This window comes from Bos mutus, chromosome X (genome assembly GCF_027580195.1).
Source record: "Bos mutus isolate GX-2022 chromosome X, NWIPB_WYAK_1.1, whole genome shotgun sequence".
NCBI classification, from domain to species: Eukaryota; Metazoa; Chordata; class Mammalia; order Artiodactyla; family Bovidae; genus Bos; species Bos mutus.
Window position 1 is genome coordinate 80,917,713 of NC_091646.1, and position 21,180 is coordinate 80,938,892.

Consider the following 21,180-nt stretch of genomic DNA (forward strand, 5'->3'; position numbering starts at 1 on the left):
GGAGGCCCAGCCCAGCTCTTTCGTCTCTGCTGCCCCCTGTTGTCATTGTGTTCTGTTTGTGGTTCAGTGCCGTCCTCTCTTTCTTGACTTTGTGGTTTTTTCTTTTTTTCTTCCTTCCTTCCTTCCTTCCCTCCCTCCCTCCCTGCCTCCCACCCCTCCTCTTCCATTCCCTATCCTCCACCACCCATTCCTCCCAGTCTTCCCCTTTCCCATACCCCACTCACTTTCACCTCCTTGTCCCCATTCCCCACCCTGCCTCTCCCCTCCCTCCCTGTCTCTCTCTCTGTATCTCTTTCTCTCTCTGTCTCTCGCTGTCTCTCAGGTCCACAGCGTCTCATACTCTACACCAGTATTGCTGTCCTACTCAGGTCCTTGACTCCATGAAGCTTACCCCCTCAGGCAGGCTGGCAGAGAGCAGGTAAGAGCTAGACCCACCCCTCCCCCAATCCCTCACCCCTCCAGACAAATATGAATATCATTGCCAGCCCCTCCCCCATCTTCCTCTAGCCCCTGGAGTGATTGTGGAATGGGTGTCTGAGCGGGTGAGCAGAGTGACTGGGGGACCAGGCCAGGAGACCAAAGAGGACATTCACAGCCTGTTTGTAGCTTGACCTTCCTTAAAAATCCTTCTTAGATACTTTCCCCCCAAAGTGGGAGTGGTTGGTCCTAGAATATGTAATATTTGCGCTGTTTTGTAGGATGAGTAAGAGTCTGCCAGTTGGATAGGATAGGTTAGGGTGTTTAGGCAGAGGAAACCATCTGCCTACACTTTTGTAGAAGGAGATTATTTCCAAGATAATTTGAAATAAATACATTTTCTGATTATAATGTATAAAATGAAATTTTAATAGCAATGGCAAAAAAGGCTAGGTCCATTTGAAAGTTTAAAAATACTTGTGTTAAAGAGGAAACAAGAATGGAATTTATGGACTATTTAGAGTAGATGTCAATTGAGAATATTATAGAACAAAACCTATGGGATATGACCAAGGGGGTTCCCAGAAGAAAGTTTGTAGTTTTAAATGCTTTTATTAGAGAACAAGACAGCTTAAATGAACTAGCTATTCCAATCAAGACTCTATAAAAAGGACAACCAAAAGAAAGTAGAATTAAGTAATTACTATAGATAAAACCAGAAATTGGGCTTCCCTCGTGGTCCAGTGGTTAAGAATCAACCTTGTAATGCAAGGGACACCGGTTCAATCCCTGGTCCAGGGAGATCCCACATGCCGTGGGGCATCTAAGCCTGTGTGTAGCAACTATTGAAGCCTGAACGCCCTAGAGTCTGTGCTCTGCAAAAAGAGAAGCCATAGCAATGAGAAGCCCACGCACCACAACTGGAGAGGAGCCTCCACTCACCGCAACTAGAGAAAGCCTTGGCACAGCAACGGTGACCCAGTGCAGCCAAAATAAGCAAATACATATTTTTAAAAAGACAGAAATTAATGAAATAGAAAACAAAAGGTTTGATAAACTAAGAGATGTTTTTTGAAAAGACCAGTAAACTAGACAGACCATGCTCTGGCAGATATGATTGAGAAAAAGGGAAGAAAACATGAAGTATGAGGAAAGGGATTTAACCACAGATTCAGAAAATATTAAAAAGTCATGAGAAAGTGCTTTGTATAATTTTATACCAAAAAATGTGAAAATCTAGATGAAACGAGTGGTTTTCTAGGAAAATATAAATGACCAAAATCACTTAATGAGTGGCAGAAAACCTGAATAGAATAGAACTGTATAGAAGAAATTTAAAAGATGGTCAAAGTTTTCTCCTCAGACATGGTAGTTCAGGTATGATGGAGGTTCTGTCCAATCTTGATGATCAGCTACGTTTAAAAAAAAGAAAGAAAACTATATAGCCTAACCTCACATATTAATAGAGAAACATATTTTAAATGTGTGTTTTAGATTCTCCAGCTGAACCCATCAGTGTATTAAAAGAAGGCTGTATCACAACAGGTGAAGGTCTGTCCCACGAGTGCAGGGGTTGTTCAACATTAGGAAAGCTGTTGTTATAATTGATTATACTAATAGTTATACAATCTTTTCTTTTTACTCTGTCTACATAAATGCTGAAAAAATAATCTGACAAAATTACACATCCATTCTTGATTTAAAAACCCTTAGTGCCTTAGTTATCTCTTGCTGCATTAGGACAATTTGTTAAACTACGATAGATAACTAGTACAGTAAGCTAGGAATGAGTGAAAACCTCCTTCACTTGGTAAGAATTTTTATCAGAGACCAAAATCAATCATCAAATGTAACAATGAAGTGCTAGATAAATTTCCATTCAATTCAAAAACAAAATAACGATGACTCTTATCACTGTCACTAACCAATATTTTTCTGGAAGTTTTAATCATTGGGATTGAAAAAAGTGATATAAATATCAGAAAGAGGATTAGCATTATTGGAAGACGATATGGTTGTCTACTTAGATAATCAAAGAGAATAAAAGGAAAAATTATTAGAACTAATAAGAAAATTCAGCGAGATGGGTAGATACAGGATAAATGTACACCCAAACCATTAGCTTCTCTGAATACCATCAATAATTAGAAGACATAATAGAAAAAGATTCCATTCGCAATAGCAAAGAAAAAAATTCCCACAAATTTATAAGAAATTTAAAATACTCCTTTGTAGAAAACTATAAAATTTCATCAAAGGCTGTAAGGCTTGAATAAATTGAGAGTCATGTCCTATTCTTGGATGGGAAGACTTTAATATGGTTTAAAATGACATCCCCCCCCAATTTGATCAAAAGGTTCAATGTATTTCTCATTAAAATTTTAGTGGTATTTTCTTTGGGGATCAGACAATTGGATTTTAAAGTTCATTTGGAAGAGTAAATGCCCATGAATTACTAAGAAAAATTTGAAAAAGAAGAACAATGAGGGGGGACTTGCCCTATTAGATTAAAAACTTAACATAAATCTACAGAAATTAAAAATATATCATAAATAGAGGAATACATAAATTGAACAAAATAGAGAATTTAGAAACAAACTCACATATTCATATGAGAATTCAATTTATGACAAAGAATACATTTTAAATCAGTGGGAAGTCAGTAAATGGGATAGGATTTGGAAAAAAATCCTACCATTTGGAAAAAATTTCAGGAACTTCCCTGGTGGTCCAGTAGTTAAGACCCCACACTTCCAGTGCAGGGGGCATGGGTTCAATCCCTTGTCTGGAAACTAAAATCCTGTATGCCGCGCAGCACGGACAGAAAAATAGAAGAAAAAATTTAAGTTAAATCCCTACCTTGCACAAAAATAAATGCAAAAAATAAAACTGTAAAAGTACCAGAGCAAAATCCAGAATATTTTTATAATAGAGTGGAGAAGTCTTCCTGAGCAGGACTTAAAAACTCAGGAGCCATAAAGTTAGAGCAATAATTTCAGCTACAATTAAAGTTAAGAACTTCTGTGTGGAAAAGATACTCTGCTGCTGCTGCTGCTAAGTCGCTCCAGTCGTGTCTGACTCTGTGCGACCCCGTGGACTGCAGCCCACCAGGCTTCTCCATCCATGGGATTCTCCAGGCAAGAACACTGGAGTGGGATGCCATTTCTTTCTCCATAAAAGATACTATACACAAAGTTAAAACAGAAATAACAGGCTAGAGGAAAGTATTTGCTACATAGATATCAGGCAAAGGTTAATAACACTATCTATATCATCTCCTGGAAATCAATAAGAAAAAGATGCACAACTCACTTAAAGTGGAGAAATAACGGTAATTTGACAGTTCAGAGAAGTAGACAGCTAATGAATGAGAAAGGATGTTGAAGCTTACAAGTAACTAAAGAATGTAACTAAAAAACAACAAAGTACTGACTTTCAAGTACCAAAATCTAGAAGATTAAAACAGTTGTGAAGAAACAAAATTGTGTATTCTTTGATTAGAGTACAAATTGGTTCCATTTTCTTGTGGGACCAATTTGTTAGGTGCCCCCAGAAACTTAAATTTACATATACTTCCAAGCTGAGAACTATGTTTCAGAGCTAGATTTCTCTAGAGTTTCACTATTAGACCCCAACGTGGCCAGCTAGAGGCCTTTTCCAAGTACCTCAACCCCAACTGCAAACATAAGCCACACTGTGCAGCTCTTTATCACATGCCCTTTTGTAGGATAGCATTCTCAGCCAGCTCTTAATGAAAAGGTTGCATGATGTATGCTTCTTAGATGAAGACAGGATTATGTGAGTAGGAAAAATCTTTATTTTTAGCTGGTCTATAAAAATGTTAAAGCTACGGAAATAACTTTTATCTACATTTTAAACAAAACGTGCATTCTTTGCCCAGCAATTCACCTTTTAGAAATCCTTCAAAACTACTTTCAGACATATGCAAAGATGTTCTTTGCAGCATTGCTTATAATAGCAAACAATTAAAATAACCTACCTGTCCATCAGTAGGATTTCTTTCATGATCCACCCATACTCTGTAGTAGATCAAAAGAAAAAGATATATCTCTATATACTCACCTGAAAAGACCTCCAAGACTGATTATTCTATGAAAAAAGCAAATTGCAGAACAGAGCTTATAGTATGATCCACTTTTGTAAGGAAAAGAAAACCCTCTTGAAACAATGAAAAAATGTTATGCATACCCTGTCACAATTTTTAAATTACTGGCCTTTTTTCTTGGTCCCAATTCCTTGCCTTTACTAACTTGTTTCCTTCCTCCTCCATACTTTTCCCCTGTATCCACCTGTTCAGATGTTATTTTTCCTTTTAATACCTTGCTCAAATGCCACCTCATTCATTCAGCAAGCATTTGTCCTGCATGGTCTCAGTTAGTCCTTGTGCTGAACCTTGGTGAGACATGGGGATGAGTTGTGTCTGATCCTACAGTCAGAGAGCTCAAGTCTAGAAGGGAGAGAGACCCATAGACAATGATAGGTTCAGAGTGCTGCCAGGGGAGGGGTACCTCACCTCACCTGTCCCCTACAGGAGTGGATGTGTACTAAGTCTTGAAAGAGCAATAGCTTTCCTTTATCCCCCAATCCTGCCAGAAATGGTTGCCTACTTTTTGCGTCTTCTAAGTAGGATGACCTAATGGAATATAGTTGGGTCAGTACCTTTATTCAAGTCCAAATTCTGCTACTTACCAGCTTGACTCTCAGCAAGCCTCTAAGCTTCTGTTTCCTCATCTGTGCAATGAGGATAATGCCTATTTAACCTCTCAGGGCTGATTTTAGGATTGGAGATGGTACATGTAAAACTCCTGGATGACTATCAACTCATGAAGAGCAGGGGCTACCCATGTCTTGTTTTCTTCATAGACAGTGTGTAGCCTTGGATTGGATTGGATTTAAAAGTTGTACATGTCTAGGGATGGTTCTGGGCAAAGGATGGACTGACTACAGTGGGGTTTTGAGATGAGGAGGCTGAATATAGTACATGGGAAGGGACCAGGGGTTGGACTATAAAAAATGAGACCAGGGAATTCGCCAGCAGTCCAGGGATTAGGACTTGGTGTTTTCACTGCTAGGGCTTGGGTTCAGTCCCTGGTCAAAGAACTAAGATCTTGCAAGCCGTGTGGCATGTCCAAAAGGAAAAAGAAGAGAGAGAGCCAGGTCTCTGCTCTTGGCATGAAGGTGACACAGGAGGGAAAATAAATGTAGATGGCCCTGGGGAATGGAGCCCAGGCAGGGCATTCTGGCCCTAATTCATGGTCCTATTCTGCTACTGATGCCGTCTCACAGTACGGGCAGGGAAGCATGGTGGACCAATACTTGCAGTGGTCTCAAATTTCAGTTCCACCTCTGGCACCCACTAACTGGGTGACTTTAAACAACCGACTTTACATCTCTGAGCCCAGTTCTTCATCTGTCAAAAAGAACCACCAGCATCATAGAGTTTATTTATTGAGGGGTAGAAGAGATCATGGGCTTCCCTTGTGGCTCAGCCGGTAAAGAATCCCCCTGCAGTTTGGCAGACCGGAGTTCGATCTCTGGGTTGGGAAGATCCCCTGGAGAAGGAAAAGGCTACCCACTCCAGTATTCTGGCCTGGAGAATTCCATGGACTGTATAGTTCATGGGGTCGTAAAGAGTCATAAAGAGAAAAGATCATAAATAGAATTCACCTTGTTGAGTGCCTGGCACATAATGAGTGCTCAAAAAAAAGGGTAGCTATTATTAATGTTCACTTCAGTAGACACTTAGGGAGTTCTGCTGTGGCCAGGGCCTATGCTGGGTAATGGTTCTTGCCTTCCACAAATTCCCAGTCAGTTGGGGAAACTGAGGAGGGCTATGACAAAGGAGAGCACAGCGTGGGAGGTGCTGTGGAGTGGCTTCCACAGCAGTGAGAGATCTAGCCCTACCTAGGGCTGGTGCAGGTCATCTCAGCCTAAGAGCTGAGTCTTAGAGGATGACTCAGAGGCAGCCAGGGGAAAGGGTGAAGTGTGCCAGAATATTCCAGGCAGAAGGAATAGCATACGCACAAGAACCTGGATGTTGTTGGGTAGAGCCAGAGGTTTGTTAAGAGCCTGGGTTGCACGGGTCCCAAATGGCTTCAGGTGGCCTGGGAACCTCCTGAAATTGAATGCAAAATGTTGTGTTTGTCTGGTTGTGTGGATTTGCTGTTGGGGAGATGGTTCCTGGCTTTCATTAAATGCATAAAGAGTTTTATGTTCCTCCAGAAAAAGTTAAGAACCAGTATTGCTAGTGATGAAGTGTCATGTGAATGGATACTAAATAGAAAAATTTGGTAAAATTTGTGTTTTAGAAACATCACATTAGCAGTCAGTATGAAAAATGGATCATATGCGTGGAGGCCAGCTAGAAGGCCTGAACTGGGGTGTTGGCATTGAAGAAATGACTTGGAGCAGTGCTACTGTGTTGCTTTACTCCAGTGGACACTGTTCACAAAGAAGCATTTTAATTTCACCTTATGGAATCTAAATCCTTTGAGAGTTATTAATGAGATAGATCCAACAGCAGGTGAGAGAAAGGGAGAAGGCAAGGATGAGTCAGTGTTAGCAGAGGGCCCCAGGGACGTGAATCCAGAGTAATAGTTCAGGAGGCAAAGGGAACCTCTGTTAATGCTCGCCCAGCACCCAAAGTCCATGGTCTCAGATATAATTGCCAACTACCGTCCTGGTTCTTGGAGATCCTGAGTGACACTGGAGGCATTTATTTCTCTATGCATATTGGAGAGGAATTACTTCTGGTTTGTGAGTCACGTATTTGTTTTCCTGAAGAAAGTAGTGTTTGAACCAATTATCCAAGGTCTGTAAAGATTTTGAGTGATAGAGATGGGAGAAGATGCTCTGATAGTGAATGCCAAGGCCTAGAGGTGAGAAATGGTAAGGCTGTACACTGAGGCAGAGATTAGATATACCTCAGACAGCCGTTTGCGGAGTCCAGGCTCCTTTGTCATGGTAGGCAGCTGGAGAGCTACGAGCAGCTCTTGAAGAGGGAAGGTAACATGATCAGGTTAGCATTTTAGAAGGAAGGGAAACTAGGGAGGAGACTGTTCCAGTAATCCAAGAGAGGTAAGCTAAGGTAGGGCTTCCCGGGTAGCTCAGCTGGTGAAGAAACTGCCTGCAGTGCAGGAGACCCTGGTTCAATTCCTAGGTTGGAAAGTTCCCCTGGAGAAGGGATAGGCTACCCACTCCAGTATTCTTGGGCTTCCCTGGTGGCTCAGAGGGTAAAGAATCTGCTTGCAATGCGGAAGACCTGGGTTCGATCCCTGGGTTGGGAAGATCCCTTGGAGGAGGAAATGGTGACCCACTCCAATATTCTTGCCTGGAGAATCCCCATGGACAGAGGAGCCTGGTGGGCTACAGTCCGCAGAGTCACAGAGTCGGACACAACTGAGCAACTAAGCACAACACAAGCACACTGAGCTAAGGTAGTGGCCGTGGGGAGGGAGCAGAGGAAGTGGATTTGAGAGATGATTGGGAGGAAGAGAGAACTGGAGTCAGAGGCTGAACAGATAGTGGGGGTGGAGATGACCACGGTTGGAGTTCACAGTGAGTTGCCCATGCTCAGGCCTGGCAGTGGATTCATTCATTTAAAAAATATTTATTGAGTGCTAGACAGTGTGTTGGGCATTAGAGATATAGCAGTAAACAAAACAGATGCCTGCCCTGATGGATCTTACAGCGGATGAGATGGATAATAAATAAGCAACTAAATATATATTAATAGCTTGTGTCTGGTGCTACACCTATCTGGGGAATGATGTTTCAGTGAGTGCAAAGGCCCTGAGGCAGGAGTGGGCTTGTTATGTTTGAGGAATGACAGGGAGACCAGTATGATTGGAGAAGGAGTGAGTGAAGGGCGAGAGGAGTCAATGATGAGTTAGCAAGAGCCAGATCATGTGTAGTCTTTTAGAGCTATTCAGGGGGGTAGACGGAGAAAGCAATGGCAACCCACTCCAGTACTCTTCCCTGGAGAACCCCATGGATGGAGGAACCTGGTAGGCTACAGTCCATGGGTTCGCTAAGAGTCAGACACAACTGAGTGACTTCACTTTCACTTTCATGCATTGGAGAAGGAAATGGTAACCCACTCCAGTATTCTTGCCTGGAGAATCCCAGGGACAGAGGAGCCTGTCGGGCTGCCGTCTGTGGGGTTGCACAGAGTCAGACACGACTGACGTGACTTAGCAGCAGCAGTGGCGGGGGGGGGGGGGTAGAATCAGCAGGACTTGGTGGCTGATTTGCTGAAGGGCTTCCCTGACAGCTCAGTTGGTAAAGAATCTGCCTGCAATGCAGGAGACCCTGGTTTGATTCCTGGGTCGGGAAGATTCCCTGGAGAAGGGATAGGCTACCCACTCCAGTATACTTGGGCTTGCCTTGTGGTTCAGCTGGTAAAGAATCCACCTGCAATGCAGGACACCTGGGTTCGATCCCTGGGTTGGGAAGATCCCCTGGAGAAGAGAAAGGCTACCCACTCCAGTATTCTGGCCTAGAGAATTCCATGGACTGTATAGTCGGTGGGGTTGCAAAGAGTTGGACACGATTGAGTGACTTTCACTTCACTTGCTAAAGGAGCAGGAAGAATCTAGGCTTGGGCCACTGGGTGGTGGTGCCCCTTCACGAAAGTGGGAAATGCAAGAGGATAGGTTTGCAGTGGTAAGATGCTGAGTGAGAGGTCCCTGTGAACTCTGAAGGCCCTAAGAGCCATCTTGGTGGAGCTTCCAGCAAGCATTAGGCTTGGTGAGACCCAGGAGAGAGGTCCATGCTAGAGAGAGAGAGATGTGGGGGTCCTCAGCCATACCTGAAATTATGGAATGGAATGAGATCCCTGGACAGTGAGTGTGGAGTGAAAGAGAAGAGGACCAGAGCAGAACTGGAGAAGAGGTACCAACATATAAGGAATGGGGAGAGGAAGAGGAGCTGGGGGTGGTCCTGAGAAGTAGGAGGAAAACCAGCAGGGAGTGGGCTCATGGAAGCAGAGGAAGGGAAGAGCCGTCTGCACACAGGAGGGGCTTGTTAAGAGTGGCAAATGTTATAGCTGGGAGAAGTAAGATGAGGGTGGGAGAAAGTCTATTGGCTTTAACCAGTGGGAGGTCCTGGGCGACCTTACTAAGAAGAGTTTCTGTGGCTTGGTGGGCACATGAGGCAGATTGCAGTGGGTTGAAGAACCCGTGGGAGGTACTGAAGTGGAGATGGCCAGTGTAGACGAATTTCTCAAGAAGCTTAGCTGTGAAGAGGAGAGAGGGACAGTGATTGCTCGAGGGAGATGTGGGGGCAGATAGAGGGTTTTTATTCCCAGATGGGAGAGACTTGAGCTTCTATAAATGTTGGTAGGAAGGAGGCAACAGAGAGGGAGAGGTTGAAATACTGGAGGGAGAGGGGATAACTGTTATGGAGGAGGTAGCAGGGGTGGGCTCCAGAGCCTGGGTGGAGAGACTGGCCTTAAATAGTATAGGTGTCCTCTCTTTCCCACAGGGAAGGAAAGCAGAGATAGTGGTGGTGGGGGGAATACAAGGGCATTGAGGGGATTGGTGAAAGAAATGCCTTGGAAAAGTTCAAAGCAACAACATGGAGAGCATGGATGCTGGAGCTAGGAAGAAGCAAAGAATATTTCTGGTTGGAAGTCAGGGAGGACTTCCTGCAAGAAGGAGCAATTGAGCTGGGTTGTGAAGTTTAGATAGGATTTCAAAGGGCAAAGCTCTGTGCAGGAGAAAGAAACAGAGTCAGCAAAAGCATAGAAGCATGAAAAGGCTGGTTCATGCTGACAGAATAACGGACAAGCTAGTTTCATGAAGGCTGGGCTGGAGTGAGCAGGGTAACACTGATGCCACTGATGCTGACAGTCACAATAATAGTTACCATGTGTGAGGCACCAAACCTACCCTGTGGCAGGTGCTTTACATACTTGAATTTACTTACTCCCACCATAACCTACAGAATAGGTGCTTCCTCATTTTGCAGTAAGGAAAGTAAGTCCTAGAGAGGTGAAGAAATGGACTCAAGGTTACCTGGATAGTAGATGGTGGGGCTGATACTTAAACCCAGGTCTGTCTAATTCTAAAGCCTATGCTTCTTCCACCTGACAGGAAAGGCCAGGTGAGGCCATAGGGTGGGGGAGCTTTGAATGTCAGGTTGAGGAATCTGAACTTTGTGCAGGAAGCAAAGGGGAGCCGAGGTGGGTGTCTGAGCAGGAGATCCACACTCAATGGTGGGATATAGGAAGCCTAAAGTGGTCCAGGAGAGTACAGAGAGAAAATCAGATGACTGCAGTGTCAGGTGAAGGGTAGCAGGGGCCTGGCTCGGATAGGAGGGGAGCGAGCCGGGGGACTGGAAGATCATTTGTTACCCGTGATAGCCTTGAGAAGTGTGGAGTTTCTGTCTCCTTTTATAGATGAGGAATGGGAGACTCTGAAAGGAGGAGCTGTTTGCCCAGGACTGGGGCCCTGGCTCATGCGGTTTTGCTGACTCAGTGAGTCTGTGGAACAATGTGTCAGAGGGAGCTCTGAGTATGAGGAGGGTGTGTATGTGTGTGTGTGTGAGTGTGTGTACGTGCATGCGGGCACCCGTGCACCCTTGTCTGTCACATGGACACTAGTGCCTTCCCTTTGCCTATCCGCTTTCCTTCCCCTGTCTTCCCGATCCTCCAGTACCCTGCATTCCATATTTCCTTCATCCCCCAAGCCAAGGGGTCTGGGAGTGGGGTAAGACTCTTTCATTCACTAGCCCTAGGAGATCTGTCACCTTTTTCACTCCCAAGACACCTGGTCCTGCCCCAGCTCCCATGCCTGTCCATCCACCCCATGAAACTATAGTCCAACTCCAGTGACTGGCCCCTGGTACTGTTCTGCAAGACCCGAGAAATATGTGCTTGTTCCTGCAATGATTCCTCCCACCACTGTGGTGCTTCTGTGTGAGTGCAAAGGGCCACTTAATTAGGTTCAGTTCCTGAACAGTTCACCACCATCACTGTGTTCCTATCGCTCTTGTTTGCCAGGCACTTGACATGTATTCCAGTCCTTGCAACAATCCTGTGAGGTTGGTACCATAAGCCCCATTTTTACAGATGAGGAAACCAGGGCTCCAAGAGGGGCATTAACATGCCTGGGGCCACAGCCTAGAAGCACTTGTAGAGCTGGTTTCAGAACCCAGGTCCATTTGCTTCCAAAGCTGTGGACTTCACACACTCCATTTCTAAGCATCTCCTACATTCCAAACCCTGAAGACTTCAGGAGATACAAATCTTTGTCCTTCAAGGGCAGGATGGATTTCTGGAGATAGTACCAAGTCTACCCAAAGGACCTGCTGGGCAGAGCCCGAGACTTGGAGCTCCAAGAACTTCCAAGTTTAAATCCTGACTCTACCACTAATCCAGCTGTGTGACCTTGGGCAGTTATCTAATCTCTCTGAGCTTCAATTCCTTCATCTTTAAAATGTTGCAGAGTTGTTGCAGGGGTTAAATGAGATGATACATGCAAAGTGCCAGCACAGAGCTGGTTGCTACTTATTTATATTAAAATGAAGGTTGGGCACCAGTCTGATCAGAAAGGGAGTTTACTTACTCTGGGTGTAACCTTAAGTTGGAGCCCAGCCTGAGTGTGGGGGAGGGCCAGTCCCAGAGGGGGACTAGCAACAGGCTCCTCGGGGACTAGCAACAGGCTCCTCGGAGACTGAGATGGGTGTGGCCCTGTTGGTCACGCTGGCCTTCCCATTCCAACTCCCATCCTAGCCCCACCTCCCTGGTTCCAGCCCTTCTTGTATCTCCCCTGCTCTGCAAACTAATGCCTCTGCCTCTCTCTGTCACCCGCCGCCTGTGGCCTCTACCCTGCCCTTCCTGGCCCCAGGGAAGAGGAGGAGGAGGAGGAGACTGAGGAAGAGGAAGAGGAAGACGCTCATCAGTTCTGCTGTCCGGCCTCCGAGTGCAGTAGTCCCTCCTCTCGGTAACTGAGAGGACAAGGGTCATTTTCTATGCAGAAGCAAAAGCCTTAACCAGCCCCCACCCCTGCGATCCCCCATGAGACCCCGTCCCTGCTTCAGGAACCGGATGGGCAAGCATCCTGCCCCATCTTTGTCCACTCCCTTCTTGGAATTCCCACCCCTGCTGCTGTCTCCCCTGGACTCCAGCCCCCGAATTATAAAGGCTGGAGTCCTTGGTCTGACTAAAATGTGGGAGCAGCAGAGCTTGGAGCTTGAAACCTGGACCCTCCCGTACCCGCACCCCACTTCCCAGGCACCCTGGAGCCTGCCACTCCTGGAGAGGTCTCCAAATGACATCCCAAGGACCTACCTCTGTCCTCTGTGAGCACAAACAGAGATGCAGGGTGCCTAGGGCTTAGAGGACCAGAAGGGGTTGGGACCCAGCCTGCTCGTTCCCTCGCTGTGGCCATTGCTGCCATCTCTTCTGCTTGACGGCCTCATCCTGTGCCCCCTGCCGCTCCCATAGTGCTCTGTAAATATGATCAGGAGGAAAAGGCCTTTCAGAGTGCGTGTCGCTGTGTACAAAAGAATTTCCATCAATAAAAGCTGATCTCTTCTCTCTGTCTGATGTATATTCCACCCTACCCACTTCCCTCTCCCCATCTCCACCAGGGCCTTACCCTCTTTCCTATCCATGGCTGGGAACAGGGGCTGGGAAAGAGAGTAGGGTTTGATTCCTGGTATTGTCAACACCCAGAAGGCACTCAATAAATGAATGAATGGTGCGGCGCTCTCGTCATGGGCAAGCCTAGAGCCTTCTTCAGCCTGAGGTGGCATGAGCTGGTCAACTTGGGACACGTGGCTTGGCCTCTCTGCTACCCAGTTTCCCCATGTGTAAAAGGAGGAGGGAGAGTTGGACCAGAGGATCTCCAAGGGCTCCTCCAGCTCTGACATTCTGTGAATCTGAGATGGTACAATTTTAAGAAACTATGATTACATGAATTCAAGAGAGGATAATTCAGTGACACATTCCATGTGTTTCTATTTCTATGATGCTGTGATTTGAGGATTCTGCAATATGGTGGTTTTTAAGATTTCATGATTCTACCATTTAAAAAATTCTGATGGTATGCTTTTAACATTCTGTGATGTTACGAGTCCTTGATTTTGTACTTTCAAGGTTCCAATTTTACAGCTTTAGGGATCTTGGAGTCTGAGGGAAAGCCGCTGCCTCCAGATGCAATGACCCTAAATATTTCCTGCACCTGCCAGAGGCTGGTTCTAAGAATCCCCAGAGGCTGTTGGCAGGAAGGCAGAAGGTGTCATCTGTGAGCTGTAGGACCTACACCTTCCGTGATGAGTCTGTGTTAGGAGCAGAGCCAGGGGACTCCCAAGTGGGCTCATTGCCCCTGCTTTCCCTTTCTGAGCCTTGCTTTTTTTTTTTTTTTTTTGCATTAGACAAATCTGAGTTTACCTTATGGTTCTGCCACTTACTCTCTGTATAACCTTGGGCAAATATTTTCTTCTCCTTGAGCTTCATTTTCTTCCTGAGTATAGTGAGAATAGATCTACCTCTGTGGGTTGTCATGAAGATTAGCAAGAAGAAACACAAGGAGCTCAGCATAGGGTCTAATGCATGGTTGGCAACTGCACAGTGATTGGTGGCTCCTGTTTTGATTAAGGCCCAGGTGAGAGTCTCTCCTCTCCTTTCTTTCCCTCCTCCCTTCAACATACCCTTCACATGCTCCGGTAGTTTTCCAGAGGCTTGCCTCACTCTTCACTCATTGCTTAACTGACTTAGGCACTCAGCTCCTCACTCACTCATTCAAATTCTCATTTATTTCTCCTCTCCTTCTGTCCCTCCCTCTCTCTTCCTCTCTCCTTTATTTACTCTTCCAGAAGACATTGCTCATATACCTACTGTGTGCAAGGCTTCAAGCTAAATACCATGAGAGACCGAAAGTAAGACAGTGACTGTGTTCTCCTTAAGTTCTCCATCTCTCAGGGGAGATGAAAATTCCTTTGGGAAAGTAGGCAGGGTACTTTCCTGAAGGGCAGAAGTGATTGAGCAGATATGGCTTCAGTAATGAGCAAAATATGTTCCTGGCCCAAAGAGGAGGAAGATGTCAGGATCATTTGGGGGTGGTGGTGTCCAAGGATTGCTGGAGGAAGAGGGGCAAGAATGGAAGGCTGGGAAGGGTTTGAATAGATGGTTTGAGAGGTGAGGAGGCATTAGAGAGTCAGGTGCAGCACGGACCAAAACCTGGTGGAGAGCTCCAGGGCTGTACTGGGGAATGGTATGTAGACTGCTCTGTTCAAGCTGGGTGTGTGAGTCTAGGTGACCTTTGGCTGTGGAGGGAGAGACCATTTTACCCTTCATTTGATTGGAGATGAAAGTTGAGGGCCACAGGGGCTCAACTGAAGATCAGATGGCTATCATGGGAGACATGGGGGTGTAGACTCCTGTGTCGGAGAAGGCAATGGCACCCCACTCCAATACTCTTGCCTGGAAAATCCCATGGACAGAGGAGCCTCGTAGGCTGCAGTCCATGGGGTCGTGAAGAGTCGGATGCAACTGAGCGACTTCCCTTTCACTTTTCACTTTCATGCATTGGAGAAGGAAATGGCAACCCACTCCAGTGTTCTTGCCTGGAGAATCCCAGGGACGGGGGAGCCTGGTGGGCTGCCGTCTATGGGGTCGCACAGAGTCGGACACGACTGAAGTGACTTAGCAGCAGTAGCAGCAGACTCCTGTGTAGGCAACTGAAGTGGGTGAGGGCCTATGGTATGGGAATGGGGAAGGTTTCTATCAGTTGTAAGGGAAAAGTGTGTGCCTGTGCACATGTATGCATGAGGCCAGCAGGTGCGAGAAGAATGAGAGGTTGTACACTGTTGTGTATCTGAGGGAATGTGATTGTATGAGGCTGGGTGTGAGGGATTCTGAGTGTGTGAGGTTGATTGTGTGAGGTGGTAAATTTCTGTGCCTGCAGACTCTCTGTGTGTCCCAGGTGGAGATAATCATAAGAATATGTGTCAGTGGCTTTTGAGCATGTGGGGCTGTGGCTTTTAGGGTGGCAGTTGTCAAGCTAGATGGTCACACACACATGGCTGCCAGCTCTGGTCTTAGGGGACCAAGGTAACTGCGGGCACTGGCCTGGGCATAGGGAGGGTCCACAGCAGTAAATCACACCAGGCCACCGCCCATGGGAAACAGGAGCAGTGTAGGCAATGAACACTTCAACAGAGAATCTCAAGTTAGCCAGTGACAAGGACGGCCTGTGACATGAGTGTGCACAAAACATAAAGGGATGGAATCTGATCCTGTCAGGGTTTGTGGGGAGTGGGAGTGAGTCAGAACCAACTTCCCAGGGGGGCTGGCCTGCTCGCGGTGCCACAAGATGAGATGAGCTCAGCCAGATCAGCGAAGGTTGCAGGTGGAGGAGAGAGGGAGGACACATGGGCAGAAGAAGCTAAGAGACTGGGCACAGGCATGGCACTATGGATCAGCTCGCTGTAGCCTGGGAAGTGCAAGGGGCCTGCTGTCACCAACATCTAGGAGCTTCAAGGGGCTGGGGGTGGGGTGGGGACTAGACGGATTCAGCTAAAAAGCTGCAAGTGGGACGCTGGCCTAGAAGATAGGGAATTGGGGTTCTCATCCTGCGTGACCCTGAGCAAGTCACTTTGACTATGTGAGCCTTAATTTGGATCTCTCGGTTCTGAGCATCTTCTACCCTTGGCCAGGCAAACCAGTGAGTCATTGCTGTCAAAGGCAGGCACTTCTTCCATTTAACCTCAGTCTTTCCTGCTTTCTCCTGGTCACTTTCTCATTCAAACACTCCACAAATATTTACTCACTGTCTGGCCCTCTGTGTGCCACTGTGTGAAGGCACAGGGAGCTGGAGAATGGCTCCAGAGGGGCTGCTCGGTGCTGGGCTGGTAGGTACAGGCATGAGTGATGATTTGACTCCTGGCTCCTGCACTGCTGAACATAGAGACTTTGGGCAAATGACTTCATCTCTCTGCATCTCAGTTTCTTCATCTGTATTATCCCCTTCAAGGGAAACAACCCAGACCTTGCAGAGTTGCTGGGCCTAGCTAAAAGTAGGTCCTTAGTAAATGACAGCTATTATTTTTAGGGCTGCAAAGGAAGCAGAGCTGAGATTCAAACCTGATCTCTGTGCTCCCAAGCCTACATTGTCTGCTGGGTACCCAATGAGCCCTTGAGATGGCTTCCCCCTTCCCTGCAAGTCCCTGTACCAAGCCGGGCTGGCCTCAAGTTTGGAGTCTCCATGGCGCTGGGATTGGGCAGCAGAAACAGCTTGCTGAAAAGCTGTCAGGGGAGAGGGAGGTGACTGCAGTCCCTCCGCCCCTCTGCCCCCAGCCCCTGCTGGGTCTGGTCTCCTTGCCCAGTCTTCCTCTAGAGCCCAGTGCTTCTTTCCTCATCTAGGTGTGCTGACCTCCTTATCTTGTTTTCTTGTCTCTAACTTCCGGTCCCCCACTTCAGCCCAAGTTGTCATGGGGATAGTCCTCAGCATCCCTAGCTTCCTCTTACCCTCATCTTATGGTATCCATAGCAACAGCCCCCATTCATTTCCATGGCAACTGCATCCTGGTTCCATCCCCTGCTGGCTGCCTGGCTCTGGGCAGTGCCAATAAAGGGAAGGAGGGAGAGAGACCTCCCATTAGGGGCAGCAGCCGGAGTGGGTCAGTGCCCCTGACCCTACAGCCCTGAATCCCTACAGCCCATCCCGCCCTGCTTCTCCCCATCATAGTGCCTTGGCTCCCAGGGTCCTTCACGCCTCATCTCTACCAACTCCTCCTAGGCAAGGCCCTATTCTATAGCTCCCCCACTCCACCCACCCCAGGAAGCCTTCAAGGCAGCAGGGGAACTAGCACAGGCTCTGGGCTTTTAATTCCTGTTCTGCCACTTGCTAGTCCTGAGACCTTTGGCCTGAATTTCCTCCTCAGAGCCTTCTCCTCACCTGCAAAATCGAAATCCTAATTCTTCTTTCCCATTTGCCATGCAGTTAAAATACATGCAGAAAATGCCTGACACAGGGAAGGTGCATTGTAAGTGAGAGTTTATTTTTATTCTGCTTAGCCCCTGGCCCCCTCCCCAGCAAGAAAAATTTCTCCTGAGCTCCCCCAGCATTCCCTTCGTTCCCCAGCCCTTAGAACTTGCAGCTTTATACTGTGGTTGTTTGTGTAATGCACAAGTATATGTGTGTGTGTGTGTCTTTTCTTTGCTCCTGCTCCTGGCTGGGAGGAGTCTGGGGAGAGGTAGGTCTCCCAGGGCCTTTCTGAAGTCCAGGAATCCAAAGAGGGAATAGCATTTTGAGCTCCACGAAGATGAGAAACTGAGGTGCATAGAGATAAAGAGACACACCCAGGCTCACACAGCGGGTGGATGGCCATCAGGACCTAAACCTATGTCCACTCAGCTTGTTACTGCACATGTTCTGTGTGTGTATGTGTGTGTGCGTGTGTGTGCATGTGTGTGTGTGAGTGAGAGACACAGAGAGAGAATATGAGTCTGTGTAAGAGAGATTTTTCCACATTATTAGCATGTTCCTTGGTGTTCTGGGGGTTCTGAGTTGAGGGATCCCACGTCCCCAGGTCCCACTCCTTCAACAATGTGTATGATGCCTTCAATCTCTGTCCTTTTTAGGAGGCTGTGTTGACAGCCTGACCTCCCTGTCACTATTACCTTTGCAACCAAAGCAGAAGAGAGAGCTCTCGAGGGGAGAACTGCCACTGAGTTGAAAGCCAGGGGCAGCGTGGGGCCTGAAGTAGGGAGAGGCAACAAGATGTCGTGAGAAGGCAGCCTGGGCTCTGGATTTGCATCCTGTATGACCTCGAGCAAGTTTACGTGGCCTCTTGCCTCAGTGTTCTCCTCTATAAAATAGGGCTACTGGTGCCTGCCTCAGTAAATTGTAAGCCTTCAAGGGGCTTCCCAGGTGGCACTAGTGGTAAAGAACCCACCTGCCAATGCAGAAGACAAAAGAGATGCAGGTTTGATCCATGGGTCAGGAAGATCCCCTGAAGGAGGGCATGGCAACCCTCCCCAGTATTCTTGCTTGGGAAATCCCATGGACAGAGGAGCCTGGTGGGCTACAGCCCACGGGGTTGCAAAGAGTTGGATACGACTAAGCACACACCCACACAAGCTTCCCTGGTGGCTCAGACGGTAAAGCGTCTGCCCGCATGCGGGAGACCTGGGTTCGATTCCTGGGTCGGGAAGATCCCCTGGAGAAGGAAATGGCAATCCGCTCCAGCATTCTTGCCTGGAAAATCCCATGGATGGAGGAGCCTGATAGGCTACAGTCCATGGGGTTGCAAAGAGTTGGACCCGACTGAGCGACTTCACTTTCACTTTTCACTTTCAAGCACACACCCACACAATGAGCCAATTAATGCCCTTGCTCTAGGGATAGAATTGACTATAGGGCCCTATGGCAGCACAGAAGAGGGGCCTGTAAGCCATCCTGCATGAAGGGCTCAGGAAGACATGGAAGGTCACACCTTAGCTAAATGTTAAAGAGTGAGCAGGAGGTCGCCAGGTTGGGGTAAAAGGTCAGAGGGTATATGAGGCAGAGGTCTGGTCAGGAGAACCACCTATGGTTATGGTGAGGAAGGAGGAAGGTGAGGTTATGGTGAGGTGAGGAAGCTAGAGGTTATCCTATGGATGATGATTCCTATAAAACATAAGTTAGATCATGTCCCTTCTCTGCTCATCACAATCATAGCAAACACCAATGTCTTTATCGTGGGTTCAGTGCCCTTCACAGTTTGGCTCCCATTGCCTCTCTGATCTCATTTCCCCTTGTTGACTCTGCCCTAGCTACACCAGCCTTCTGGCTGTTCCTCAAACATGCCAGGCACAGTTCTACCTCAGGGCCTTTGCACTGGCTCTACCCTCTGGACTGCTCTTGCCTCAGATAACCACACAGCTCGCTCCCTCACTTCTCTGATTATATGCCATTTATTCAAAAAGCCCTTCTCTGACTACCACATTTAAAACAGCACCTTTTATCGCCCTGCTGTATTTTCCTTCCTAGCACTTCTCCCTGCCTGAAATGATAGTATATATTTATAGTCTTCTTCTCCCACTAGAATGTCACCTCCCTGAGGGAACAAAACTCACACGTCTTGCTCATGATTATATTTCCAGCACCTAGCACTGTTCCTGGCCTGTAGAAAGGGCTCAATTGTCATTTATTGAATGAGTTATGAGAAGCCATGGAAGGGTTTTAGTGGGGGAGCAACATGGTCAGATTTCTACTTTGGAAAGCTCTCACTAGCCACAGAATGGAGAATGGATTGGGAAGAGGAGACGAGTTGAGGTCAGAGTTCAGGTGAGAGGATTTATTAGCCCAGCCACCAGAGCTCATTCACTGACTTCCTCCCTCCAGAAGCTTTTGCTGAGCATCTACTCTGTTCCAGGCCTTGTGCTGTGTCCTAGCAGGGAGATTACCAAACTCTCCTCCTGTGCTGGGATTCTGGGAGTCAGGAACACAAATAGCTGTCACGCTTTGCCAAAGCTAACCTGCTACATAAAAAGAAGGACAGCCATGTGCTGTGTGTGGGAGCCCTGAACAGGATCAGCCATCATTTCTGGCTGGAGGCGGGCTTCAGGAGGGCTTCTTAGTGGTGGCATATGACCTGACTTTTGATGGAACTAAGGTGTGTGTGGGGGTTCTCAGATTGCAGATGGCAGAAGATGATAGGGACAGCATTCCAGGTGGAAAGTACTGTACGAGCAGTTGGGAAGGTGGAAAGGACAATGGGAGTATTGGGGAGAAACAGGATTTGAGCAAGGTTGGAGGGAAGAGTGGATGGGGTGGGGGGCTGGTAGCCAACCCTGCAGTGTGGCTTAATGTTTAAGAGTGTGAACTCTGGAGTCAGACTGCCTGGATTTGAATCCTGGCTCTATCATTAATAGCTGTGTGACCATAGATATGTTATTAACCTTTCTGGGCCTCAGTTTCTTTATGTGTAAAATGAAGGTGATTAATAATACCTACCTCATAGGGTTGTTTTGAAGAGTAAGCAAGTTATTAAATGTGAAGCAGTAAGAATAGTAGCCTTGGTGGCTTAGACGGTAAAGAATTTGCCTGCAATGTGGGAGACCTGGGTTCCATCCTTGGCTGGGGAAGATCTCATGGAGGAGGAAATGGCAACCCACTCCAGTATACTTGCCTGGAGAATCCCATGGAGAGAGGAGCCTGGTGGGCTACAGTCCATAGCATTGCAAAGAGTCAGACATGACTGAGTGACTAAGCACAAGAATAGTGCCTTACTAAACAACAGAGGATGAGATGGTTGGATGGCATCACCGACTCAATGAAAATGAGTTTGAGCAAAGTCTGGGAGATAGTGAAGGACAGGGAAGCCTGGCGTGCTGCAGTCCATGGGATCGCAAACAGTTGGACACAACTGAGCAACGGAACAACAACAAAACATTAGCTACAGTGTCTTGGAGAAGCCTCAAATGCCACAACAAGGACTTGGGTTATCTCTCTCTCTCTCTCTCTCTCTCTCTTTTAAATTGGAGGAATGCAAGTGGGAACCAAGGATGGTTCGTGAACAAAGTTGATCAAAACTGGGAGGCATGTGCTGAGAGGGGAGAGGCTGGGGGGTGGGATCCTGCAGTCCTGAGGGGGAGAGAGGTGCATCTTAGATGCCTGGGGGGCACTGGGCTGGGTCTGACCCCTGAAGGGGGACTTCACAGGCCCCAGAGGCCCAGGAGGAGAGAGCATTTTGGGGTTCAGGGCAGCCGTTCAGTCTGTTTCCACCTTGCTCCTGACAGTGTTGAAGATT

General features: G+C 47.2%; 1 protein-coding gene and 1 long non-coding RNA gene across 2 annotated transcripts in view; one reads left to right on the forward strand and one right to left on the reverse strand.

The window, feature by feature from the left end:
- The window catches only part of LOC138986514 (uncharacterized), a 37,949-nt gene extending 24,978 nt beyond the window's left edge, over positions 1-12,971 (reverse strand). Inside the window, exons 1-2 of the long non-coding RNA XR_011463332.1 lie at positions 12,731-12,971; positions 4,418-4,457 (exon numbers count right to left, since the gene is read on the reverse strand). This is a non-coding gene — a long non-coding RNA (uncharacterized lncRNA). The remainder of the gene's footprint in view (positions 1-4,417; positions 4,458-12,730) is intronic.
- Positions 1-21,180, forward strand: part of IQSEC2 (IQ motif and Sec7 domain ArfGEF 2) — a 76,879-nt gene that overhangs the window by 35,895 nt on the left and 19,804 nt on the right. The window contains 1 exon segment of the mRNA XM_070366657.1: positions 323-418. Within this exon segment, the coding sequence (XP_070222758.1) occupies positions 323-418 (96 nt within the window).